The 23156-nt window shown below is 42.1% G+C and overlaps 1 protein-coding gene across 3 annotated transcripts in view; it reads right to left on the reverse strand.

The window, feature by feature from the left end:
- Nucleotides 1-13107: 13107 nt before the first annotated feature.
- Nucleotides 13108-23156, reverse strand: part of CCDC88C (coiled-coil domain containing 88C) — a 108055-nt gene continuing 98006 nt past the window's right edge. For 2 of the 3 annotated variants that reach the window (XM_074908548.1, XM_074908551.1), the window contains 6 exons: nt 20099-20281; nt 19706-19774; nt 18839-18907; nt 17774-18075; nt 16578-16793; nt 13108-15354 (listed from right to left, as the gene is read on the reverse strand). In XM_074908548.1, coding sequence (XP_074764649.1) covers nt 14341-15354; nt 16578-16793; nt 17774-18075; nt 18839-18907; nt 19706-19774; nt 20099-20281 — 1853 coding nt within the window. In that variant the 3' untranslated portion in view covers nt 13108-14340. The remainder of the gene's footprint in view (nt 15355-16577; nt 16794-17773; nt 18076-18838; nt 18908-19705; nt 19775-20098; nt 20282-23156) is intronic. The other variant, XM_074908550.1, reaches the window with a different exon arrangement.

A 23156-nucleotide genomic window follows, 5' to 3' on the forward strand; every position in this document is an offset into this window, starting at 1 on the left:
TTGAATAAAGCAACAATGTTCAGAAATGAGAGACTAGGCTCATCCTAGCAGCAATAACTGTCCATAGCAATTTTTGAGTGGATGATGTCAGAAGGACATCTCTCATGGAGCGACAGTAATAGCAGCAGAGTGCCCTCTCCATTACCTGTAGACCAGATCAGTTTTGCATTTCTGTTCACCTCTGGCATGGTGACCGATCTGAGCCTAAGCAACCCCAGATCAAACTCCAAGACAACCCAGCTGGAAACAAATTTGTTGCCACAGAAACAATTTCTGGCAAGAGGGCTCCATGGAGAGGAACAGAATATACTTTCAGGTGAACTCGTTTCTCAATCTCCCTCTAACCCTCTAACCTATTATTTAGTCTTTTTTTCTTTTTCAGACAGATTAGCTACAGCTTCCGGATGAAGTGCCTAAGAAGTTCTCCTTTTGCTACCCAGTAGATTAACAGAGTTCAGAGTGTGGTTTCTAGTGGAGAAAAAGAAATTATAGTGGATGCATCCCTCAGAGAATAAACTGCAGTGTTGTTCTTAGCTGCTGATGATTACTAATACCTTTACTTAAAATTATTGGCCAGTTTCTTCTAAACATTAAAGCTGTTCTGTGTCTTTTCAAAACCAATTATCATCAGCTGTCAGGGACAGCAGCTCTGCAAATGCTTCAGCTGGCAGAATAATTCATAACAAGCATTAAAAGCCACTCAGAATAAGCTTTATAGGAAAAACAAACCTCTTAGAGGAGACATTCAGCTAATTATAAGGTAATGAGCCTCACAAGGCTGCCACTTCTGCAGTTGTCTTTCCACAGTTCTTCACTTAAAAATAATTAGCAAGTTGTGTAAATGTCTCATGAGCCTGAAGTAACTTTTTCTTTGGTTATCACCACACTGACACAAGAATAGTCAGTGGGAGCGAAGTCCCAGGGCAACACAAATGCACCCTCAGGTCAGGTCTAGAAAAACTGTCGAGGGGAAAAAAAATTGTCTCCACGTGCTGTTTAATGGGGTGCTGAGAAAACTTGCAGTTACAGCATCAGCTGGTTAATCTGAGTGACAGCATCCACAGGGCTGGTTAGGGGAGGAAAACTTACATTAATGCCCACACCTTTGTACACCTGGTTCCACGCCAACTGTGCTCAGCCACAGGTAGGAAGTTTCCAGTCTGTCCAATCTTAGGAACCAGCCATCCCCCAGGCTCACCCTATTTGATGACATCTAATATGATGTCAATGTACACCTAGTTTGGCTGGGACTCATTTTCCTCCCTTCTCTCCCATTTCTCTTCTCTCTTTTCATACTGTCTAGGGTTGCTTACATGCCTCAGGTCCCAGAACAAAGGTAGTCCATTTTTTCTCCACCAGCCACAAAGATATATACATCTCACTGAAGATGTCAAGTGAGATGAGGTTTTTTTAGTGAGATTTTGGAACCACCACATCTTTCTTAATTTAAAACTGTGATACTCAAATCATGACTCTGGGATGTAGACATTGTTACGCCCCCAACTGTGCCCCGCTATCACAGAACAACATACTGGTCTGGTCCTATAAAACCAACATTTTCTCATGGTGTACTCCCCAGACCTTGGGAAGACTCCTAAAACTTTGGGGATGTAGCTTCTGTGTTATCATTGAAATTACAGTTGTATAGCACTGACCATAAAAGAAGTTGGAGACGACTACTTTCTGCCTCTTCCCTCATATAACAGAAAGACCTTTACAATCACATGTGTAGAAGCAGCATGGTATGGGGGAACAACAACATACTAGCAGCAAGATGGGAAGGCAGGAAAGATAGGGGCAAGACAGTAAAAAATTTTGTTTCCTTAGAAAAGGAATGGAATAGTGGGTGTTCAATACACAGGATTGACTCACTTTTACTGTCTTCTTGATTAAAGCAAACTTGAAAGAAGAAGTGGTACTCTTCTGGAGCCAGTGTGAACACAGGGTGCTAATGTGGAAAAAGTCACGGAAGGAGCTGATTAACAGACTGCTCAGAAAGTCCCGTAATGCTCACAATGACAGTGTCACATCTTATGAGCCTATGTGTAGCCATTTTTCCTTGCCTCACTGTTAAGTTTCCTTAAATTTTTATTAATAAATATCGGCATGTGTTCTGAACACAAAAGAACAGGACAAGGCTGTTTTATTCTTCTAAATTCTGTATTTCTCACCTCCCTCCCCCCCCATGTACACATGGAGCTGATTGCTCAGTCTTTACAAAGACTGTCAAGAACCAGAAAAATGTACTTGTAACACAGGCAACCTACAATAATGAACACAGGTTTTCAACCCTATTATAAAAAAAAAAAAAAAAAAAAGATTAATTTTTTCATTTTTGGCCAAATGGATTTCATTTCACTAAACAAACTTTCACATTTCAAGTTTCCCAAGTCAGGTTCTGAACAGCAGCAAGAAGAGTGGCTTAGTGTTTGGAAAATACAGCAATGACATACTTTTGAGATACAAAGACAAATCTATATAGGTGCAGAGCACCCACACACCAAGGTATGTAGTTTAGCAGTTTCCTGTTAGGTGTAACTTTTGACTTCTTGTTAACAGGGGAAATTAAGTATTGAAGTTGCTTATCAGTCCTTCAAAATAGCTTATATATAGTCAGCTTACACAGTCCTACCAAGTTCTCTGAAAATGATTTCTGGAATTTATCTACTGGCTAATGCTCTGATTCCCCACTGCAAACATGAAACAGTTTCTTGATTTATCTTAACAATTCCCTTTCGATCTTCAACATTCAGCTCTCCTTGTGCCTAACTGGAACTCAAGAAAGTTTTTCTGGAAGAACTTTTATTCAAAGTTCTCACTAGTGGGAACTTGCCAAGCAAGTTAATTTTTAAGTTCTGAATTTTTTTGGACATACTACTTTGGTTGAATCCTTGGACTGCCTCATTGTTTTGCTTTAACAACCTAGTCAAAAAACTGTCCTGCCATCCTTCCAGGGGTCATAATCTTGTATCACCTGGCTCAATGCTAGAAAATTAACTTGCTTTTGAGAATGAATAGATAAAAATGCAACTCACCTGTAAGTAGAGTTTATGCAAAGAGGTTTTCCCTGCAGCGTGAAGAGCACAAAACTTCCCAGCTCCTGCTCAGGCTGCGAGTGAGGCTGTCCTCCTCTCAGCTGTGAGCGAGGCTCTCGGTGAAACAGCACAAGGAAGGAGGAGGAGGAGATTGTGTTTCAGCTCCTGTGCTCTTTATGGTTCAACTGCAAAGGAGTCAGCCCAGCCCAGCCCTCTCCTCCCTCACCCTCTCATTCATAAATGAAAGAGATGAGAGTGCCAAAAGCAGACACTAAATACGGAGATTGCAATGCACACAGAGCGGTGTTCTCACCCGTACCTACCATCACAGACACAAAACAGCAGATAAGTGCACTGTGACCACAAGCAGCTGGTGCAAAGCCCCAATACTGCTCCTTACAGCTTATCTAAACACTCACAGATGTTGCCGCCTGCAGGCATATTACAAAGTATACAGAGGGTTAGTGTTGTTATTAGTATTATTTGCAGTAAATTGTTTCTAGAGCTTGCTGAGATCAGACCTTCATTATGTCCAAACACAGCAGAAGCTGATCTCTGCACAACAGACTGTCTTCTCTGGCTGTGCAAGAGCAAGGGCTGCAAGGATGGATTTCCTTCCCCTCTCGTGTACACAGCAAGACAGACCAAGGCGTAAACAGATCAAAGGGCTGGTCCAAGGTCATTCAGGAAGATTGTAGCAGATGTAAAAGCCAACCTCCTGCTAACTCACACCACTACTCTTATTCCTGCAGGAGTGAAAGCTGCACCATGGGACATGTATTAGAGTGTCTGTCATTGAAACTGAAATGCACTACCCTTAAAAAACCCATATAGATAGGAATTACATCATTGAAGCTCGAAATAAAAGCTGTTACCAGTTCAGGCTCTGAACTGGTGCGTAACTCACCCAATGTAGCGCTCTGCCGTGCTGCTGTAGGGACCCAGTGGCACTGCGTGCTCAGCACCTGCCTAACGAGAGCTCCCCTCTGCTCACTGCAATGGGGCAAGAGTGCCCCAAGGGCAGCCAGAGACTCTAAGTCTGGAAATAGGACTCTGGTGCAGGGTACTCCGGGACATGTTCTCCATTCCAACCTGGTGGAAAGCAGAGTGACATAAGCGCATAAACAAAATAGAAACAAAAAAACCCCCAAAACACCGAACTAAAATACACCAGGGAGAGGATACAATGACATTTATAAAACTTGGAAATACTCCAGGAGTACCCATGGCTAACGTCAGACCCAGCATCAAAAATAACTCCTCATTCCAAACACAAGCAAAGGGCTTTCCAGGTATGACGGGGTACCAGATGGCAGAGCCCTTCCTCTGCCAGGGCCTCTGGCAGATCAGAGATCCAAAATAATCTGTGGGATTAAAGGATCTCTCAGAGTTTCTGAGGAGGGATGCAGCAGAAAAAAATGGCCATAAAATGCTGCGAAAAGCACAGAATGGTCCTTTGCAAGCTCACTATGCTGCTCAGAGGATGGCAGAGATGCAGACAGCATACCTGCCTGAAGAGGCAAGGCACAGGCTCCTGGAGCACAGCCAGAGGCTGAACACCCTGTGCAATACTAAAGAATATGATGGGTTTACATCAAATTTATTAGGACTACTTGGAATGCTCCCCCCTCTGTTTGTTTGGGTTTTTTTTATTATTTTTTATTATTTTTTTATTTTTTTATTTAGCACTCATTTAGTATATATATGTATTTTTATATACCTATGTAAGAATATTTACATGTAAAAAACTGCACGGAGCAGGATCCTTCAGGAAGCAAAGTAAAACATTTGTTCCAGTGCCTTTTAATCCACAGTTACATACTCTTGGATATCACAGCTCTTATTAGATTTAAAGACTTTATTAAAGATGGTATTAAGAAAACTAAGTCTAGTTACTTTCTTAGTAATATGGGCGTTACTCTTCACTAAGGAGCAACAGGGCATTATACAGGACTACTTGTCTTTCCCAAGACCTTGCCAGGGGCAGAGATCACTTTGGTATCCAGGTCTCACTGGTGGCTGCAGGTAAAGCATTTCCACCTCCTGCAGGGTCCAGGCTGCAGATGGGGAACAAGTCCTGAGAAGACACACAGACAGTGATTACCCCTCTGGGTGCCAGGGAAAGCAGAGACACGGGTGGGAGGGACATTGTGGGCAGTACGTCCTTCCTAGTTCCCACACTGGCTGCAATTCTGTCATGCTGAACTGCAAACTTCCTCAAAGATGTGTTAGACAGATGTTAGATACAGGTGACCAGATTATCCAGAAAGCAGAGCCAGAGCAGTGGTCATCAGACACAATATATGACTATCAGAGTGCGCTAAAAAGGCAGCACTTGACCAGCACAGCTGGTAAATCAGGCCTTGCAAGTGGAGCAGAAACAGTCACTTCCACAAATCTCCTTTTTCAAAAAATTACAGTCAAAATAAACTCCAGAAAAATCCTGATTTGCTTTCCTTTCATCCAGTCATTCTATTTTGCTTGTCTCAGTATGCAGATGCTGTAAAACAGGTCGCTAAAATAAAGTGATTTGGTGGCCTGGGTCACCTGCCCTTGTCACTATCAAGGGGGCAGAACAGTGTCTGTTGCAGACCACAGGCTCCATCACACAGAGTCAGCAACTGCATGCTGGGCCATATTTAAAACTCTAGAAATGAAAAGAAATTACAGTTTCTGTAGCCTTTTATCTCTGTGAATTATGCAGCAGCTATTAAAGCTGACAAATAGCTATTACTCAGTGCAAGTGGCAATTCTTGCTTTTCACTTGCTTTGGTCAAATCATTTGAATGTGTATAATGATTAAGTAACTCCACTGAATCGAATAGCTCCTCTCTTGCATGTGTCAGAAACAGAAGGACCAAGCTTCAAAAAGAATGGAGCTAACCTGGTGCTATAAATGTCACAGATGCCACAGAAGTGCAGCAGGAAGGAGGTCATCTAGACCATCTCCTTACTCTAAGGTCCAGTAAGGAAAGCTAGACTACCTCCTCCAGAACTTTATCTTCTTCTATTAAATTGCCACTGGGGAAGATTCTACCTCTCCTCTGGCAATGTCTCCATCCCCTGGCTAGGCTTGTTCTTAAAAAGCTTGCACTAATATAAAAATGTTAATCTTCCATGTTTCCAATTAATTTATTTTTTCCTTGTCCTTCTGCGAATGAACATGAAAGTCTATTGCTACCTTTCTCAACATTAATCATTTAAATATCTGAAGATTAATCATGCTGTCCCTCTTAAACTTTCATTTTGTAGACTAAACAACCCCATTTTTTCAGTCTTCTTCACAGACCATGTTTTCCCAACCTCTGCTCACTCATGTTGATCTCATTTCCAGTCATCACCATCCCTCCCTAAGTGTATTTCAGGAGAAGCCCTTTGTGGCAGTGTTGGCTCCATTTAATTCCAATTATCTGATCTATGCTTTGGCTGTAAGGGTCAACTTTTCTATTGAGTTTGATTTAAATCCTTTCAAGCACATTTCTATGAGGATAGGAGGAAAACAAATAACTTCTCTCTTTTGCAGTGATAATCCACACCCACATACCCATTTTGTGTAGCTGAGAAACAAGGACTTGCTACTGCTCTTCCCTCCATCCTGGTACCATCTCTAGAGCCTTTGCACATCCAGCTCTTACTGAGGAGTGGCTACACAACAAAAGGCTTCACATGTTTCAGCTGCCAGTGCAAGAGGGAACACTGCTGCAGACTTCACTGTAGCCCAGGCATCTTGATTTATCTATCTGTTATCCTGTTTTCTCTTGTTTCTGTTCTTGTCCCAGTCTGCACTGTACCATGTGTTATTTTTAACCTCTTCCACAGGTCGCAGTTTTCACTCTGCAAGGCACATGTGCAGTCCTCAGATCTGCACTCCAGGTGCTTTGTGAAGATGCATGGACCAATGTCCTAGAATTTATGCCCAGAACGTGTCCCAAGTGGTGAGCTTGGCTTCAAGAGTTCCCAGTGAAAAATGCCATTGCCTAACATACATCTCACAAATAAGCTCAATCACCCAGGTCACCCTTCTACCTCCAAAAGAAACTTCGGGTCTCTGCCCTTGCCACTGTGCTTGTTAGACCCGCTCTCCTCCCTCTCAGTGTCTGACTTACTGGGATTTCCCAGCTTCCCTTCAGAGCCTGAAGGGTTCCCATTCCCCTAGACTCAGCACAAGACCAACAGCTCAGCTCTGTCTTCCAAGCCAACAGAAGAGCACTAACCTCTTATTCCCAAAAAACAAAAGAATGGAGAAGAGCCCAAGTGCTGGCTAAGCAGAGCACCATGTGTGTCAGTGCTCTGCCAGCAGCATGAGGGCTTTGGCAAGGCCAGCACTGATGAAAAGCACTGGCCTGAAGAAGTGCTGCTGATACCTGTGACAATATGTGACGCCTGTGGCCACCCACAAGCAGTGGGGTCTCTCACATGTGACGCCGGCTATTTGGGAGCTTCCATCCTTCAAATGGTGAATCTCTGAAGTTGTACCCAATCCTTAACTATTTTAAAGACTTTCATTTCTGCTAGCAATGTCTGCTGACCAGACTTTTATCCCACTCACTGTCACGTCCCACAGAGGAAGACACAGAGACAGGACACGCAGGGGACGCCTTTCGCAGCCTCCGCTGCTGGTGAGCTGCGCCTTTCAGCTGACTTGGTGGGTTAGTGCCTCAGCTCTGTCTCACATTGGTTAGCACAACTCTGGCTCGGTATCAGCCAGGCTCTACAGGTCTAGAAATACAATCTGGGGCCAGGTAATCTAGCTTGGGGTACCAGTGTTTTCATAATTCAATTTACCTTATTCCTTCCCAGGGATCCTCCTTGTGAGAGCGTCCTTCAGTGTGTATAAACTCTCTCCTAGCTCAGAGGTTACCAAACTTTCAATTGGTACCTTCAGCAGCTAATTTCTGGAAGGAGGAAAAAAGATTGTCAACACCTTTGGGAACTCAGAAAAACTGAGGAACTTCTGCCACAAATTAAAGCTCAGCGAGGTGACACAGGCTGAGACCACAGCAGCTCATCACAGGAATGTGTCCATACCATGTAACCAGCAGGAAATTCTGTCTGTCCTCACCATGCTGGTGTTTCCCAAGCTCCTTCAAAATGCAAAATCAGAAGTGCTCATAATTTCCTACGTCTGCTCACCTCAAGGTCTATCCCACAGAGCTTGTGCCTGCTTATTTTCTCCATTTGTCTGTTCACAGAATCATAGAATATCTCAAGCTGGAAGGGATCCATAAGAATCATCAAGTCCAATTCCCTGCTCCTTGCAGGGCTACCTAACACTAAACCATATGACTAAGAGCGTCATCCAGATGCTTCTTGAACTCTGATAGGCTTTTGCACTGTTATGAGCAAGCAATCCTTACTCAGAGGATTGCAGTTCTAAAAAAAAGTTCCTGAGATTTTCCCTTCACAGACATTTCCCCGATTCTCAATATTTCTTCTACTTTCACTCACAAATAGCCAAAAGGGTCCTACCGGAGCACTCTCAAACTTAATGGGAGTTTCATCTCTGTAGAAGGCTGAGATGCTGCAGCAGAACATTCCCAGCTAACCAGTGGTTCTGAAACACACACATCCACGGATTAGGTATTTTATGGGCTCACAGTGCACACACACACACAAATGCCAAGTTTTGGATAACCAGAGAAAAAAAAATCCTTTTGCAAAGGTGCAGGGGAGCATTTTCCATGGGTTTAACAAGAATGGGATAATTTTGGTCAGAGATATTTAAAGCAGCAAGGAAACACAAATTTTCACATACCATGACTTTCAAAATACCCTGCCGAATGGTAAAACAGACTAGAAGCATAACAAAATGCTCACTTTGGTTCTTACAAACTTTCCCATTTACTTGCAGAAAACTCCCTCTTGCCTGCAATGCAAGTCTCTAGAGATGCCTCAGCAGTCCACCGGGGAGTTTTGCTTCTCCAGCTTGAATATCCTTCGCAAACTCTCACGTTTTTCCATAGCAGTGTGTTCCCAAACACAAACTGTGCTCTACTTGTCATTAACATGTCTCTCACTTCCAGAGCATGCCAACCACTGAAAAAGTGAGGTGATCTTTGACGTGTAAATTTGAGGGTTTTCACATGGAGAGGTGCCCACTGTTCCTGGTGTGATAGCCCAGCTCCATTCAGAACCCAAAGGCAACCAGCACCCGATGCTGGAGAGGAAGGAGAGCCTCTTACATTTTACCTGATGACGTTTTCTTAAAGCAGAGGCTGTTTACCTCTCCCATAAACTATCTCACACCATAAATCAACAGCATTAAACCACTATATTATATTAATCTATTTGATTCCCTAAGAGCCTGGTGTAATGAGTCTTGCCAATAGCTTCATTTTTCCCTTCCTAAGCACTCTCTTTCTTTAGCGTGACTTTGAGATCACACCAGAAGGGTGTCACTCATTGAAGAGAGAGCTGCGCTCCTTCTGTTTTCCCTTTGTGCAATATATGCTTTTCACAGGCTAACGCCAATGCTTAAATCTATTACTCTTCCTCATTCTGGTATGCAACACATGCATTATGTACTTTAGCATAGCCTCACCTTCAGAGCTGCATAATCCTCAGTTATGATAGTCTTTGGTTGAAAACATGCAAGTATTTTAACTAGAGCCGATCAGCACAGCATCTGGGAATGAGAGCTGACATTAGTTTCCATGGCATTCTGCTTTGTTTTGGACATATTTTAGGTTCCTAGTTTCTGTGGAATAACCACATTTGCATTGTCCTGTTGTCAGTAAAAAGCGATTTCACTTCTCCACCACTACTCTCCTTCCCCCCAACCCAACAGTCAATAAATTGGCCCTTCCACATCTTCAGCAGGGTAAGCACAGGTAGTCTGCCACTGGGGTGCCCACTCACCCATATTACTCTTTAATGGCATTCTTTGCAATCCTTCAAATCTGAACTTTGTGTCACAGTTCATCAACTCACATTTCACTGTCTTTAGGACTCAAGTTAGCCTTTTAAAGACTTTCCTATTTGAGAGGGTTTTAAACAGCAGCTTCCTGTTACCTACTGTTCTCTTCATACTTTTGAAGAAAACCTTGTGACTGGAAAAGCGCCACATAGTTTTGAAAAACTTGACATAGCTTCTCCCACTCACCTTAAACTCCTGCCAGTACTCTCGCAAATCATAGCTTTTTTCACCACTCTTCAGCTGGTACCACTCTTAGTTCTTATGTCAGATTCTAGTACCAGCTTTCAAGATAAGACCTTCACAGCCCAGTCTATTTCTCCAGTCTAGCAACTCTTCATAATAATAACGTCGATTTGTTATTTTTAGTAACTTAACTATTTTACTCTGCGCTGTTACATCAGGTTAATTCTGTCTGGTACTGGTGATTTGTAAAATCATTCCCAAGTTTACCACCGTGCTGCCAGGATCCGATACTCTACAACTCTGATGGGCAGAGAAGCAATTGTTAGGACAGAAATTTCTTTCCTGAAGCTTACCACAACTGATATTTTCCCTTTCATCTAAAAATGCAAAACCACAATTCAAATGTTCGCAGCACAGATGGGTTCATGTTTAACCAAAAAAAAAGTAAAATTGTGTTGATCTCTTTACATTCAGGTTGTAGTCATTTCAATGAACTAACAATTTCTGGAGCATTTCTTCCATGTTCTGTCTTAATTTACCTTTGGCTGAATTAATATGCCCTCAAACATCTGGATGATGAGAAATAATTTCCAACCACATGGTATTCCTTGATGCATCGTTTTTCTGAGCTATGTACTAGCCATTTTTACAATGCACTTACACTTGGAACTTCATTACAATAAAAGAAAATTCTACTTTTTAATTCTTCTTCTGGAGGTTTTATGTTCTGCACTCAATTAACTGAAATCAGAAAAGGTCTGTTCACTTAATGTTTAGCTCCAAGATTTGAGGAACAGCTGAATATCTAATAGGAAAAAGGTTTCCATAACATGGTGTCTCTGTGAAGGACCTGGGATTCAGATTTTTTGGTGCTCTTTGGAGCACACAACTCCCTAGGAGCAGTTTCCACAGCAGCCATACCTTTTACTTGAAGCAAGTACCATCATCATGCAGCACATTCCATTTTAAGAAAAATTTGTTTCCTCGCGTCAAACAGCTTCAGTGACTTCAGTTTGAGCACGCTGCAGGGAGTGGGTGTTGCCAAAGGCACAGAATGAAATGGCTTTCTTGGCTTTCTCAGAAACCTATTGGCAACTTAGCTAACTCCTTGGGATGGGAACCCCTTCAAAAATCCGTCCTTTAGGAGAAAACTGACAATTAATGAGCCATGTATACAAACTGAGGCATTCCATTACGGAATGTTACTTGAGCGTTCTGTGCAGAACCACCGACACCGCTATTTAGCACCCACCGATGAGCATGCGCTCCGCCCGCATCAGGAAATATCGGCCCCCTACAGCCCTTTGCCAGGCAGAGCTGGGGAAAGCCGGTGCACTGAAGCCCAGGGCTCCTACAGAGAGGTGCCTTTGCCCCGGTGCTCCAGGCGTACCAGCGCAGGGCTGCGCCCGGCGCCTCGCCACCTTGCTGCCCGCACTCCCAGCCGCCAGGCCCGGCGCCTGCCGCACACAGCAGGTCTCGGCAGCCTTCAAAGTTGTGCAAATTGAAACAGTTGCTATTTTGTTGCAGTTCCCCTTTTCTTTGTGGAAGGAATTGAGAAGCCTGAAATTGGCATCTCTGCTCCCCCCTATTTTCCCCTCACAGAAAAACCTCTCCCGGCAGCTCCCGCCATCTGCCCAGCTCCACCAGCACAAAGGTGGGAGGATTTGCTCATTGCTCTCTCTATAAACACGATCAACTTGTCTCCCATGTTAGCTCTGATGCACTGAAACACCCATTTGTACTGCTGATCACTGCTCTGGGCACCCCAGAAAGTCAAAGAGTAGCAGCACCTTGGCTGCAGACAGGCCTTGTTCTCCCACCCACCCTGTTTCTTACCTGATGGTGCAGCACACGTCAGGAGCACGCCAACCTGGGAGCCATTGTGTCTATCAAAGAAGAGTTGAAAACAATTACATGAATTAAGAAGACTGCAAAATGACTGCACCTGTTGCAGCAGGACAGGCACCTATTACCAAAATTTTCCTTAACATTCTCAGGAAAGCCCGAGTGCCACAGTACCGCATGCTTCAACAGTTGTTTCATGTTATGACATCTGTATTTAAACTTATCCCATATTTGAAAGGTACTATGTAACTATTAAGTACATTTTTATTCAAACTCACTAGAACTGAGAAAGTAAATAATTGTAAATAACTCAGAAAATGACAACTACAGTGTAACTGAGCAGGTATTTATAGCAAAGGCAGATCTACAGTAACTGACAACACACAGATCAATTCCTCAGCCATCTAGCCTTGCAGGGCAATCAGGCAACATGCCTCTAAAGAGCAGCTGAAATAAGGGAAAAACACCTTTCACCTGTAGTGATCTCTCCAAGAATCAGTGTTGAGAGAGAATTTCTGGAAGAATTTCAGTTTACCAAAACCACTCAGTATGTTCTAAAATTGCTGTACAGCACATAATTTTAAAATTGTTGCAAAACTATGGTTTGCCATTAAAATAGCAGAGAAGGCCGAAAATTTCTTTTGTCATTCTCTTCATATTCCAAGATGGGTAATTTCTCACTTTTGTAAGGCATCCTGAGAGTTAAGCATGAAACAGACTGTACAAGATGTAAGCTTGGTCATAATTGACAGCATGCTTGGCACTGTCTGAAGTGGTCAGAGAAGAATAAAAATCTAATGGTCTGATTCTGCAGTGACCTGGAGGTCATCAAATCTGCGTGATCAATCCTCTTAAAGTCTTCAGTACGAAGGTTACAATCAAATGGAAAGATTTCTGATACGCCTCCTGTGGCAACATTATAAAAACAAATGCAGCTCTGCCACACAGAGATGTAAATCAATACTGAGGCTTACACAAAGCTATTGCAGACGGATCTCATCCAGCACAATGAATCATGGGGTTGTTTTTTTTCCCCAAGGAAAAAAAAGTACAACATCCATCTATTTTATTTTAATCTTTATTATAAACAATTTTGTAGTTTCCAGAATGTGATTACTACATACTAGATAACAAAAACATCCTCAGCAGATTCAGTTTTAGCTTTTACTAGATTAAATCTGAACCAACAAAACAAGTATTTTTTTTTAAGGATTTAGTCTATTGCAAGAAAAACAGCTTTACAAACATGAAATAGAATTAAAGATACACATTTGATCATATATACATAAGCAGCTGATGACACTCTGGACAGAAACATACAAGGAACCTCTTTGCACATAAATAGTTTTTTTAAAAGTATATTTCTTTCACATGTATACAAAATTATTTTGCTTTCTAGACTGAGCAAAGTTCTTGGAGACATAAACAAGGATTTCTAAGAGACAAAATCCCACATATTGCTTAGGATGTGGGCTGTCATGCACACAAGGATGTAATAATACAATTTACACAGCATTCCTATACAATACTTGAGCTTCTTATATACATACTTACAAGACACTTTTGTACATGAGATGCCACCTTTGCAATTGAAATGGCATCTACCCTGAAAGGCTGAATTAGTTCCAGTGTTTGTATAAAAGATATAACAATTTTCAAAAGGCAGCACCACTTGGCTTGCAGAGTCAAGGATCCACAGAGCTGCAGCTATAGCAAAGGCAGCAGGGGAATTACACTGGCCTCTGTGTGTTTACACAGTCCCAGTGGGGAAGGTTAAGATGTGACCCTTGAAGTCTACACACTATCTATGAAATGTGGCTGTGCCAAGGACAATTGGTTTTAACAGATCCATGGCTAAAGCCACACACTTCTGCTCTTCAGCTTTCTCTTTAAGCTACTTAAGCCAAGTGTCTGGTTCTGTCTTTGGGGAAGTTTGGGTTTACATTACCTCTTCAGTATGGTTAAGGTTTTTATCAATGGTGGGGCTGGGTTCAGCACACACACGACCTCTTCTTTAATGCAGAGAGAAGGGGCGCACAGTGTAGTAATGACAGAGGACCCTGCAAAGCTTCTCCTGGAGGTTGGGAATGCTCAGCACCTGTGAGAATCAGTTGCCAAGCCTGCTGTGAGATTAGGTCAGGCTTCCACTTTGCTTTAGGCACAACAGTATCATCAAAAGAAAGGCTGGGGTTGTGCTCCTTGTTTCTCTTAATCATATTTTGTCCAACTAGAAAACAGTACCTGGAGAATACTCAGAGCAGCATGCAGGTGATGCCTTTTAAGACCTGGCACAGTGTCTAGCCAAATGCCACCTGAACGTCAGCAATGCCAAACACACATACTACTAGCTGCATCTGTGGGTTACACACACCCATACTCATACCAAACCGTCTGCTGATCCCCCTGGGGGTCTGGAGACCCAGGAGTGCTGCTGGAGCTGCTTCCTCTCATGGGCTCCTCCACAGCCCCAGCACTGCCTTCTGGCACCTTACCCTGGCACTTGGTAAGCAGGGCATCACCCTGGCCTTGCCCTGGGGAAATATTTCCCTCAGTGCTGCTGGAAACAGCTCTGGCAGGGGCCACCGTGGCCACCTCTCCAGTACGAGGGGCTGGCTTGGGTTTGACTTTAGAGGGAGTGTGTGATGTGGGTGAGTAGTGTTGCCCAGGGTTCACACGCTCCTGTTGCTGCACATTGAGATTGCTGCTGGATGCAGTGGGTGAGGCAGAGAACTGATGGAAGGAGAGCGGCCTCTCATCCTTTGGTGGGGCCAGGGAAAGGCGCCGCGCATCCAGCTGACGACAGCGGGAATCGACACCTTGCAAGGAACCTGCTACCTTTGCAGACTGTGGCCTCTCTCTTAAGGTTGCCTGGGAGCTCAATGGCACAGAAGCCCTCAGGGTCTGACTGACAACATCCTTGCCCCCACGCAGGTCTGCTGCTGACTTCTGAGAGCTCTCCTGCCTGTACGCCTCCGGGCCGGTGGCTCTGAGGAGGTCTGCAGAGGCTAAGCTAAATGCCCTGCTCAGGGATGTACTCCTCCTGCTCGCGGTTCCAAGCTGCTGAGGCTGTGCCATCTGCCGCATCCCACTGGCAGACTGGTGCTGTGATGTGTGAGGAAGCTTAATGGAACCCTGAGAATCTGCCAGAGGCTCAGGTTCGACTTGTCTGAGGTTTGGCTTCATGTAATTTCCAGGCTTAGCCGTTCTTCCTTCTTCACTGGCAATAGTCATCTTTACAGCTGGAGCAGCAAGACTAGGGGGCATTTTAGCAGCCTCCTTTCTGGACGGCTGAACCACCAGGTTCCCAGTAGCTGAAGGCTCATTTGCTTTCCTGAAATAATCGCTGAGCAAATCATCTCTGTTACTGCAGGTGTCCTGGTGTGAGAAAATATGCACATGCCGCATTAATGACAACACTTTTTGTTTAAAGAATTACGCAGAGTTTTGCGTTCAGATAATCTTCCCACTTAATTCAACCCAAATACAACCACAGATTTTAGTTTTAAAGAGGGGAACAGAAGATAAAAATGTTTACAATGGCTATAAATCCAAATCAAGGAGTAACATGCTTATCATAATTAGATCATGACAGACTTGTTTGCCAGATTAATTGTCTTAAATTTAAAAAAATTCATCTTTCCTGCAACCTGGGCAGCATCTCTTTTCCTTCCTTTCACATCAGCCACTGTCACTGTAACATCAGTATCATATTAATGACAGCCATTGGTATCAGCAGATATCAATTATGGGCTGTCATCTTCCAGAATACAGTTCATCTAGATAACACTCTAACTTCAGGGATACAACAGAAGAGAATATCCTGGGGAGCTGTGCTAGCATTACAAGAAAGTTTCTTTCTTCTCCACTGATTCGCCTCCCCTCTCCCAGTCAACATACTATACATGTTAAAATCTGCGTGTACGATATAATGAAATGTACAAAAAATCATTACAAATATTGCAAAATTATTGCTTGCCCACAATTAACTTGCAAATTTCAAGTCAGACAATTAACCTGGCAGTAAAAGAAAATATATGATGAATGTTTCATGGGGATGGTCCATGCAATCCAAACCAGTGATACCTGATCAGCTGCCATTGGACTATTAGTACAAGGCATGCTCAGAGTAGTTACGGAACATGCTGTTTTCACAAAAAACGTGCTGAAACAAGCTCATGGAATTTACTTCTTTACTCTTCTCTAGGGAGTATGTTAGAGCTTAATATATTCATTTCACTAGCGTTCCAAACGTTTCTTCCAGTCACAAAACTCATTTGCTAGAAGTGAACACCAACAATGGTGATAGTGCAGCAGTAAGATTTCTATGCTCAACTAAATGTTAAAGCGTTAGGGTTATTTTTAACTTCACTTTAAACTTCTGTTACGCACATTAACATTACAGCATGACTAGTTCTCCAAAAACACGCATGTTTATGAACAAGCTCTAGAAATACTTTATGAGCAATTAATTCAAGTGATCTGTCAGGCTTCAAAATAAGAGCTAAGAGTTACAAGTATGCTTCTATAGGTATTAATATGCTAGCAAAAGCTGAGGTTAAGTTGGGAGCTGTTGCCTTCATAGCAATAACAACAGATACCCTGGGGATATACAGTGAAGTAGCTCTCCTATTTCCCCTGCCTGTTCTGTGCCTCACGCTGTCGAGACATGAATGACTGAGGACCGATTCGAGTGACTGCGAAGGTTCCTGATGGAGGGAAGGACATAAGGAGTAGCAAGAGGGATACAGTGCATCAGCTTCTAACAGAAATTGGTGCAATGAAATCATTTCACTCTCATTTAAACTGCGCCGACGCTGAAAAGGAACAAGGATGACAGAAAGAATGAAAATGGAGACATGGTCATGTAGTTACAGATAAAAAAAAAAAAAGTAAAATTTTAGACATCTCTAAAAGCTAAGAATTGTATTTAGGATAATGAAGGAATAGGTGGTATGTTTAAATATTGCTCTGAAAATTCAAGGACCAGAATTTACTGTAGCATAAAGTGGTACAGTTCTGTTGATTTCAATACTGTTACCAAGGCATTCATGAAACAGAAACATCTGCTCACTTACACTATCAGTGAATTGTTCTTAAGATATTAAGAATGTGCTCAATACTGCACAGCCTCACTACAGTAAAAGACAAATGCTATCCAGAAAATCAACATTTCATTTCCAACAAAGCACTTCAGCATGTGGCATATTCCTGGAGTCACTGAACCAACAGAACAGTGCCAGTCAGCATACAAACACACAGCATGGTGAAAGCATTGAGAACTTCCTTCAGCAAGAAAAATATTCTCTCTGAAATGCACTGATGGTATTTTCAGATTAGGAGACTGTTTTAATAACTGCATATTTTGCACTTCAATTGAAAACTACTGTTAGGTTTCACTTCTAATTACAGTTTTAGCAGGTGAAAATTCCACAGAAAACTTATCAGTTCACAAATGAAAATACCTGAAGCTGAGAACTGATGATATAATACAAAACGCCTTGACCACCAGGGTTTGGTATTGGAAAGCCCCAGCAGTCCAATACGTAGTACCTGCAGTGAACTATCTGCCTGGCTTGCCATAGCTGATACACCAGAATAAATCAGCAGAGTGCTGTGTGAAAGTTAATTTTGCCTTAGTTGTTGGAACTGTTTCTTTCATTTTGCAAGATTCAACAGCTCTCTGCAAGTTCCACTCATATGAACTTTCCTGGTTTCCCTATGTCCTCCTTCCCCTGAATCAGCTTTGAACAGTTTTTTGTTATCTGAGATGGGCTATCTAGCTCTATTTACTTACACTTGGTGGGGACAGCCTGTTGCTCTCTTCCAAAAATTCTTCCAAAGTTACCATCTCACTGCCAGGGGAGGCAGACCGTTGTCTGCCGGTGTAAGACTGGGATGGAGTACTCTTCTGAGGTATATCGTAAGAGATCAGACCATTCCTGTGGGAGGACAACTCATGCCTGCTGCTAGGGCTTAAGACATCAGAAGCGGAGTGAAAGGGATAGGTGTCTCGGAGCAAGGCTGGTGCCTCTCTGTTTGGCACCGTATCTTCACTGCTGAGACTCTCTGTTCTACCATGGATGTGATCTAAGGAACCTGAGGAGAAGCATAAATACCATTAAAGACACTGTTCTTCCCTCATTTCAGTAGATTTCTCACTGAGATAGAAACTTTTTCATGCAGGGCCACTTCCACACGGACTAGATGGCATTTTTGACCTTACTTTCTTCTCCCATAGAACTCAAGGCAGTCAGAACTTTGAATCAGGACTGGCAAACATCTCACAGTACATACTTTGAGCCCCTGTGTTAAAACTAGCACAGCTACTTGTCCAAAGTATAGGAATAACAGAGATAGCAAAGGGGCATCTTTACCACCTCTGTGTTTGTTGTAAAGTCATCTTTACCTGTGTGATCTGAGAGTCAAAACTTAGCAGTGGAAAAGCAAAAAGTGGATTTTCCCACACTGCTGGGTCACCTGGCATCCTTCAAGGATGCACAATTTCAGCAAAAGCAAATCTCCAGAGCACCCCAATTCCATACACAAGCTGTGTACAGAGTAAGAACACCTGTTGTTATAAAGTAAGTCTGAGTGGCCTGATACTTCCCACGATATGATGCCAGTCAGACTGAAGCAAAACTAGACTGCCTGCCTTAAAATCCACCCCTTGCCAAAATCAATCTTAGAAAAATACTTCTTGCCAGCAGTTTTGATTCCCAAGACAGCCACGTCCAGATTGCATAATCATTACAATTTCAAAACAACAGTCTTCAAATTTAATTGGAAGGAAAACGGCATGTTGCACAGTTTCATGGAATTTCACTTCCTGTTTGTCAGAACTCAGCTGTAAAAGCTTTACCTTTCAAATTGAGAGGTGAACTGCTGCTGGAAGCATTCCTACTGCTCTCTAAACTGTTTGGCTTGGACACTGAAAAACACAAAACAAGCATTGAACAAACAGATCTTAAGTTCCTCTAATTCTCTGAAAGACTTGGCTACAGTCTGCTTTCCGAAAATAGGACCTGTGCAACCAAGTCACTTTGAAAACATTGACAACGTAATATACACAGGATGCCAAAATCTGGACGGAGTAGAAACCATTTTCATATTTCAACTCAAGTTATTCAGGATCCATCTTGTTCTTCTCACTTATTTTTTGCATGAAGAAATATGTTCTGTTTTTTTCTTTTACGGCAACTATAAACAAAGTAATGTAAATACTGAAGAATTTCAACAATAAGCTGCTGTCTCTTTCTCAAGTTTGTTTCTTTAGAAGGAGCAAGGAATCAGCCTACAAATTAAGTCTTCCACAAATCTCTAACCAGGCAGTGCTGCCGCTGCACCAGTTCCCGCCATGCATCCACACCCCACACCCCAAATGTTTTTTATTGCTGATTCACTCTCTTACGGAAGGAATTGAACACTGTTCAGAAAAATCAGCAACAAAGCTGTAGGACATGCATTAAAAGGTCTGTTGCTAGGGCAAGGCAACTCATCTCAAAGTCAGCATCGGTTTTGAAAATTTATTTTGGGAAAACACCCATTAAAAGCTTCTTAATAGAAAAATAGAAGTACTTAGATCCACATTCCCAAAATGGTGTTGTGATACTACATCTCATTCTATCATGTTAATTTTAACTAAAGCGCTCCAGGATAGTTCATGTGGATGCAATGAAACAAGTCTTAATGTAAAGGTTTAAAGCACTCGTATATGCTACAAGCTTACCGTGCTGTCTGGTGCTTGCAAGCTCTACCTCAGGGGACTGTTCACATAGATTATCTTCTGAATTATAGCCTGAAAAGAACAAAAAACTTTAATCAAAAGGCTTTTAGAGAGCCAACATTGGAAGAGCAGCCACCTTCTCACCACTGCTGTGAACCATTGGACAGGGAACCACAGAACTGACATCCAAATGGGGTCTGTCAAGTTGATGACATTACAAGAGTGATGAAACCCAGCATCTGATCAATTAAACCACTGGGCAGATAAAGTAGGAGTGAAAATACTAGTGCTCTGGTTTTGTACTTGAATGCCAGTAGAAGCCATGTTTCACCCAAGCAGGAACTACGGAGTGGGCTGACTTGTAGTAACAGCTGGTACATCAAATGCAGTGCACACCTTTTGGTCTGTTTTGGAGCCTGGAGATGGGGGTGGAAGCATGCAGATGAATAGCTGAGGTCGAGTAAGTCCTGGGACCCAGTTCCACCCAGCAGTGTTTTGTCACAGAGTCTGCCGAGATTTCAACATTATCATTGCTGCCTCCGTGATGGGAATTCCTCTTCTGCTTTACGTCCATTAGCACTGAGGGGGAGAGAGGTAAATAAATACAAGTCAATGAAAAATAGCATTAGGAGATTTGTATTTATCTGCCCATACAAACATGACAAGCAGGCACAAAGAAACTGCACAACAGAGGCACTAGTTTTGCAAGCTTTTCCATAAACAGTTCAGTATTGGATAGGAAATTTCTGCCACCAGTTTTTCAATCATGTGTGCTCTCTGTAAAGTGTGGGAGTGACAAGGGCTGCTTAGTGCCAGTGGGTGGGTTGATATTATACATGCAACAATTACTGTGAAAGGAAGAAAAAAAGGAGCAAAGTCATGAATGCAGAAAAGATAAGTGAGGTGTAAAATTCCCATAAAATTATTCCTTGCAGGTACATTTTATAAGCACTTGCTTCAGTAATAAAATAGAATAAGGAAAGAGTGACAGTAGTCACGCTCTTCTTCAAAGAGAAATAATGCTGATTTGGAAACTATCTAGCATGATCCCCACACTAAGCTAATTGCTCTCAGGTTTAGATCTTTGCTGTGGGTTAAGAGCTCAGTCTCTACAAGATTAAAACTCTGCTGCTCTTATGATGCTCTGGTGCAATGATTTTTAAGTGGAATTCCTGGGATCTTAGCGTGAGAACAACAAAAACTACCTGCTAGAATGTTATTTTGATTCAGAAAGCTGAAGACATCTTTCCTAGTGATGAGGTAGGTTAATTCATTTCTTGTAATGTGAATGTAGGCACACATAAAATAGAAAAAAATTTAAAGAATTTACTGTAGCAAACACCCTTAATGAGATGCAAGATGCTAATTTTCTACATATTTCTAGGGAGTACTTGGCTTAACTAGTCATAACTAAATGCCGAAAACACAGCAGAGAGCGGTGGTCAAAATAAACATTTTGCAGAGACAATGGACAGACAGTTAGTTCAAAGCACAGAACAACAGCAAAGTTGTGTTAGAGAAATGGACCGAGTTACTGTCATCTTGGATGACTCCTGGAAGCTGATTTCAGAAACAATGTTTTCTCCCACAGTCTGCGTGGGCTCCATAGCACAGGCCTGGCACTTTCTTTCAGAACTGTTTATGACATGCCTGTAGGGGCAATTACTGGCTAAAGCCTGGCATGCAAATCTAACTGAATTTGTAGATGCACTTAACACCTTCCATAGATGTCAGAACTATTAACTGCCCTGGAGACAAGTGTTCTCTACAAATCCCAAAATGGGCAATAACAGGCTACTCTGCCAGTGTTGTGTCACAGAGGGTCAGTTCTCAGAGTGAGAAGGAAAATGAGATCTTCTGGCCTCTCTGCTAAGCGCCCAGTAGCATACTGCCCATGCTGCATAGGTTTCTCTAACACAGAGTGGAGACTGGACCCACACATTCATTTCAGAAACCACCAGGTCATGACTATCAGGCAACAAGAATTCTGGGCAATGGATCCATGATGAAGGTTATTCCCAATCTTAAAAGGACAAATCTACTTTCTTCTTCCAAAAAAATCTGTCAAAACTGAAGCAGCAGAAACTGAAACTGTAGCTCAATTCAAGATGAATTTTCATAGCTGGAAGTGTAAAACCTTGCTAAACAGCAGGTTTGAATGCAAACGTCAAGACACTTTGCAGAGAATAATTTTCCCAGTAGATTCCACTCTATATTCAAAGCTAGAGTATTTAAAAGCAGACAAAGATGTTAAAAAACCTGCCATTTTTAGCATTTAGTGGCACAGAATACTGAAAAAATCTCCAGGATTTGAGACTACTTATATATTAGATTTGTATTTTAGTAGGACTATGACATTGTAGAAAGCATAGCAACAGCAAATCAGTTCAACACTTTAACTGGACACGATGCAAGTATGTGATTGCAAGAAAATATTGAAGCGCATAGCATCTTCACTTACTTATAACATGCACCACAGCCAATATACATACGCAAACTGTATGCCATGAGGTCCCCTAAAAATGTGCTGCATTGAAGAAATGATCCACAGTGTGCAATAGTGATTCATCTTCTACAGGAAAACTTAAGTCCATGTTCGCTAATCTGTGCTTGCACTTAAAGAGTATTGTAAAGACATGCTGAGTGTTTCTATTAAGGTGTGTGTTCTTTTAAGGCACATGGGATTTTTATTTTTATTTTTTTAGTTTAAAATATTTGTCAGAAAAAAATGAAGATAAATGCTAAAGAAAAGATGTTAGAAATCTCCCAATTCCGAGAAAGAAAGAGGTTCATTAGGAGAGGATGGGATGTCGGAAGAAGACCAGAACCGGAGCCGATTAGAGAGAGACTGATGATTCGATGGAGACTTAGGAGACTTTTCTTTATCCTTGATTTTGCTTCTCAAAAAGGCAATCTTTTTGCGATGCGCAGCTAAATTGTTATCACCCAGGTATCCCAAAAAGAAGAAAAAAAGTAAAGAAAACCTTGTAAATAAGATTTAAAGGGTCTTAAACAGATTAAAGACTACACAACCAGTAAAACCAAAACAAGCTACACAAAGACTAATACATATATTTGGAGGACTGACTAATACATATATTTGGAGGACTGATAATCATTCTGACTCAGATTAATTCATAGAGTAACATGTATGTATAAAATATAAGCAAGTCCATTAAGAAATCACTGTTAGATCACCCAAACTGTTTTTACTTAATAAAGTGAAATCAAATAGGTGTGCATGTTACTTGGTGATAATATACTCAAACTTCCTAGATGTCTTATAGGCTTTAACACTGATGCTCGTCTCAACATAAGCATGTTTCAAATAACATCAAAAAGAATGAAGTCCCAGAGACTCTCTGTTATTTCTGGCACTCCATGAGGGCCTTGTTCTGTGGAAACCCAAGACCAAATTCCTGGGTTGAACTCTGGATGCATGTTAAACACTTAA

This window comes from Athene noctua, chromosome 6 (assembly GCF_965140245.1).
Source record: "Athene noctua chromosome 6, bAthNoc1.hap1.1, whole genome shotgun sequence".
NCBI lineage: Eukaryota > Metazoa > Chordata > Aves > Strigiformes > Strigidae > Athene > Athene noctua.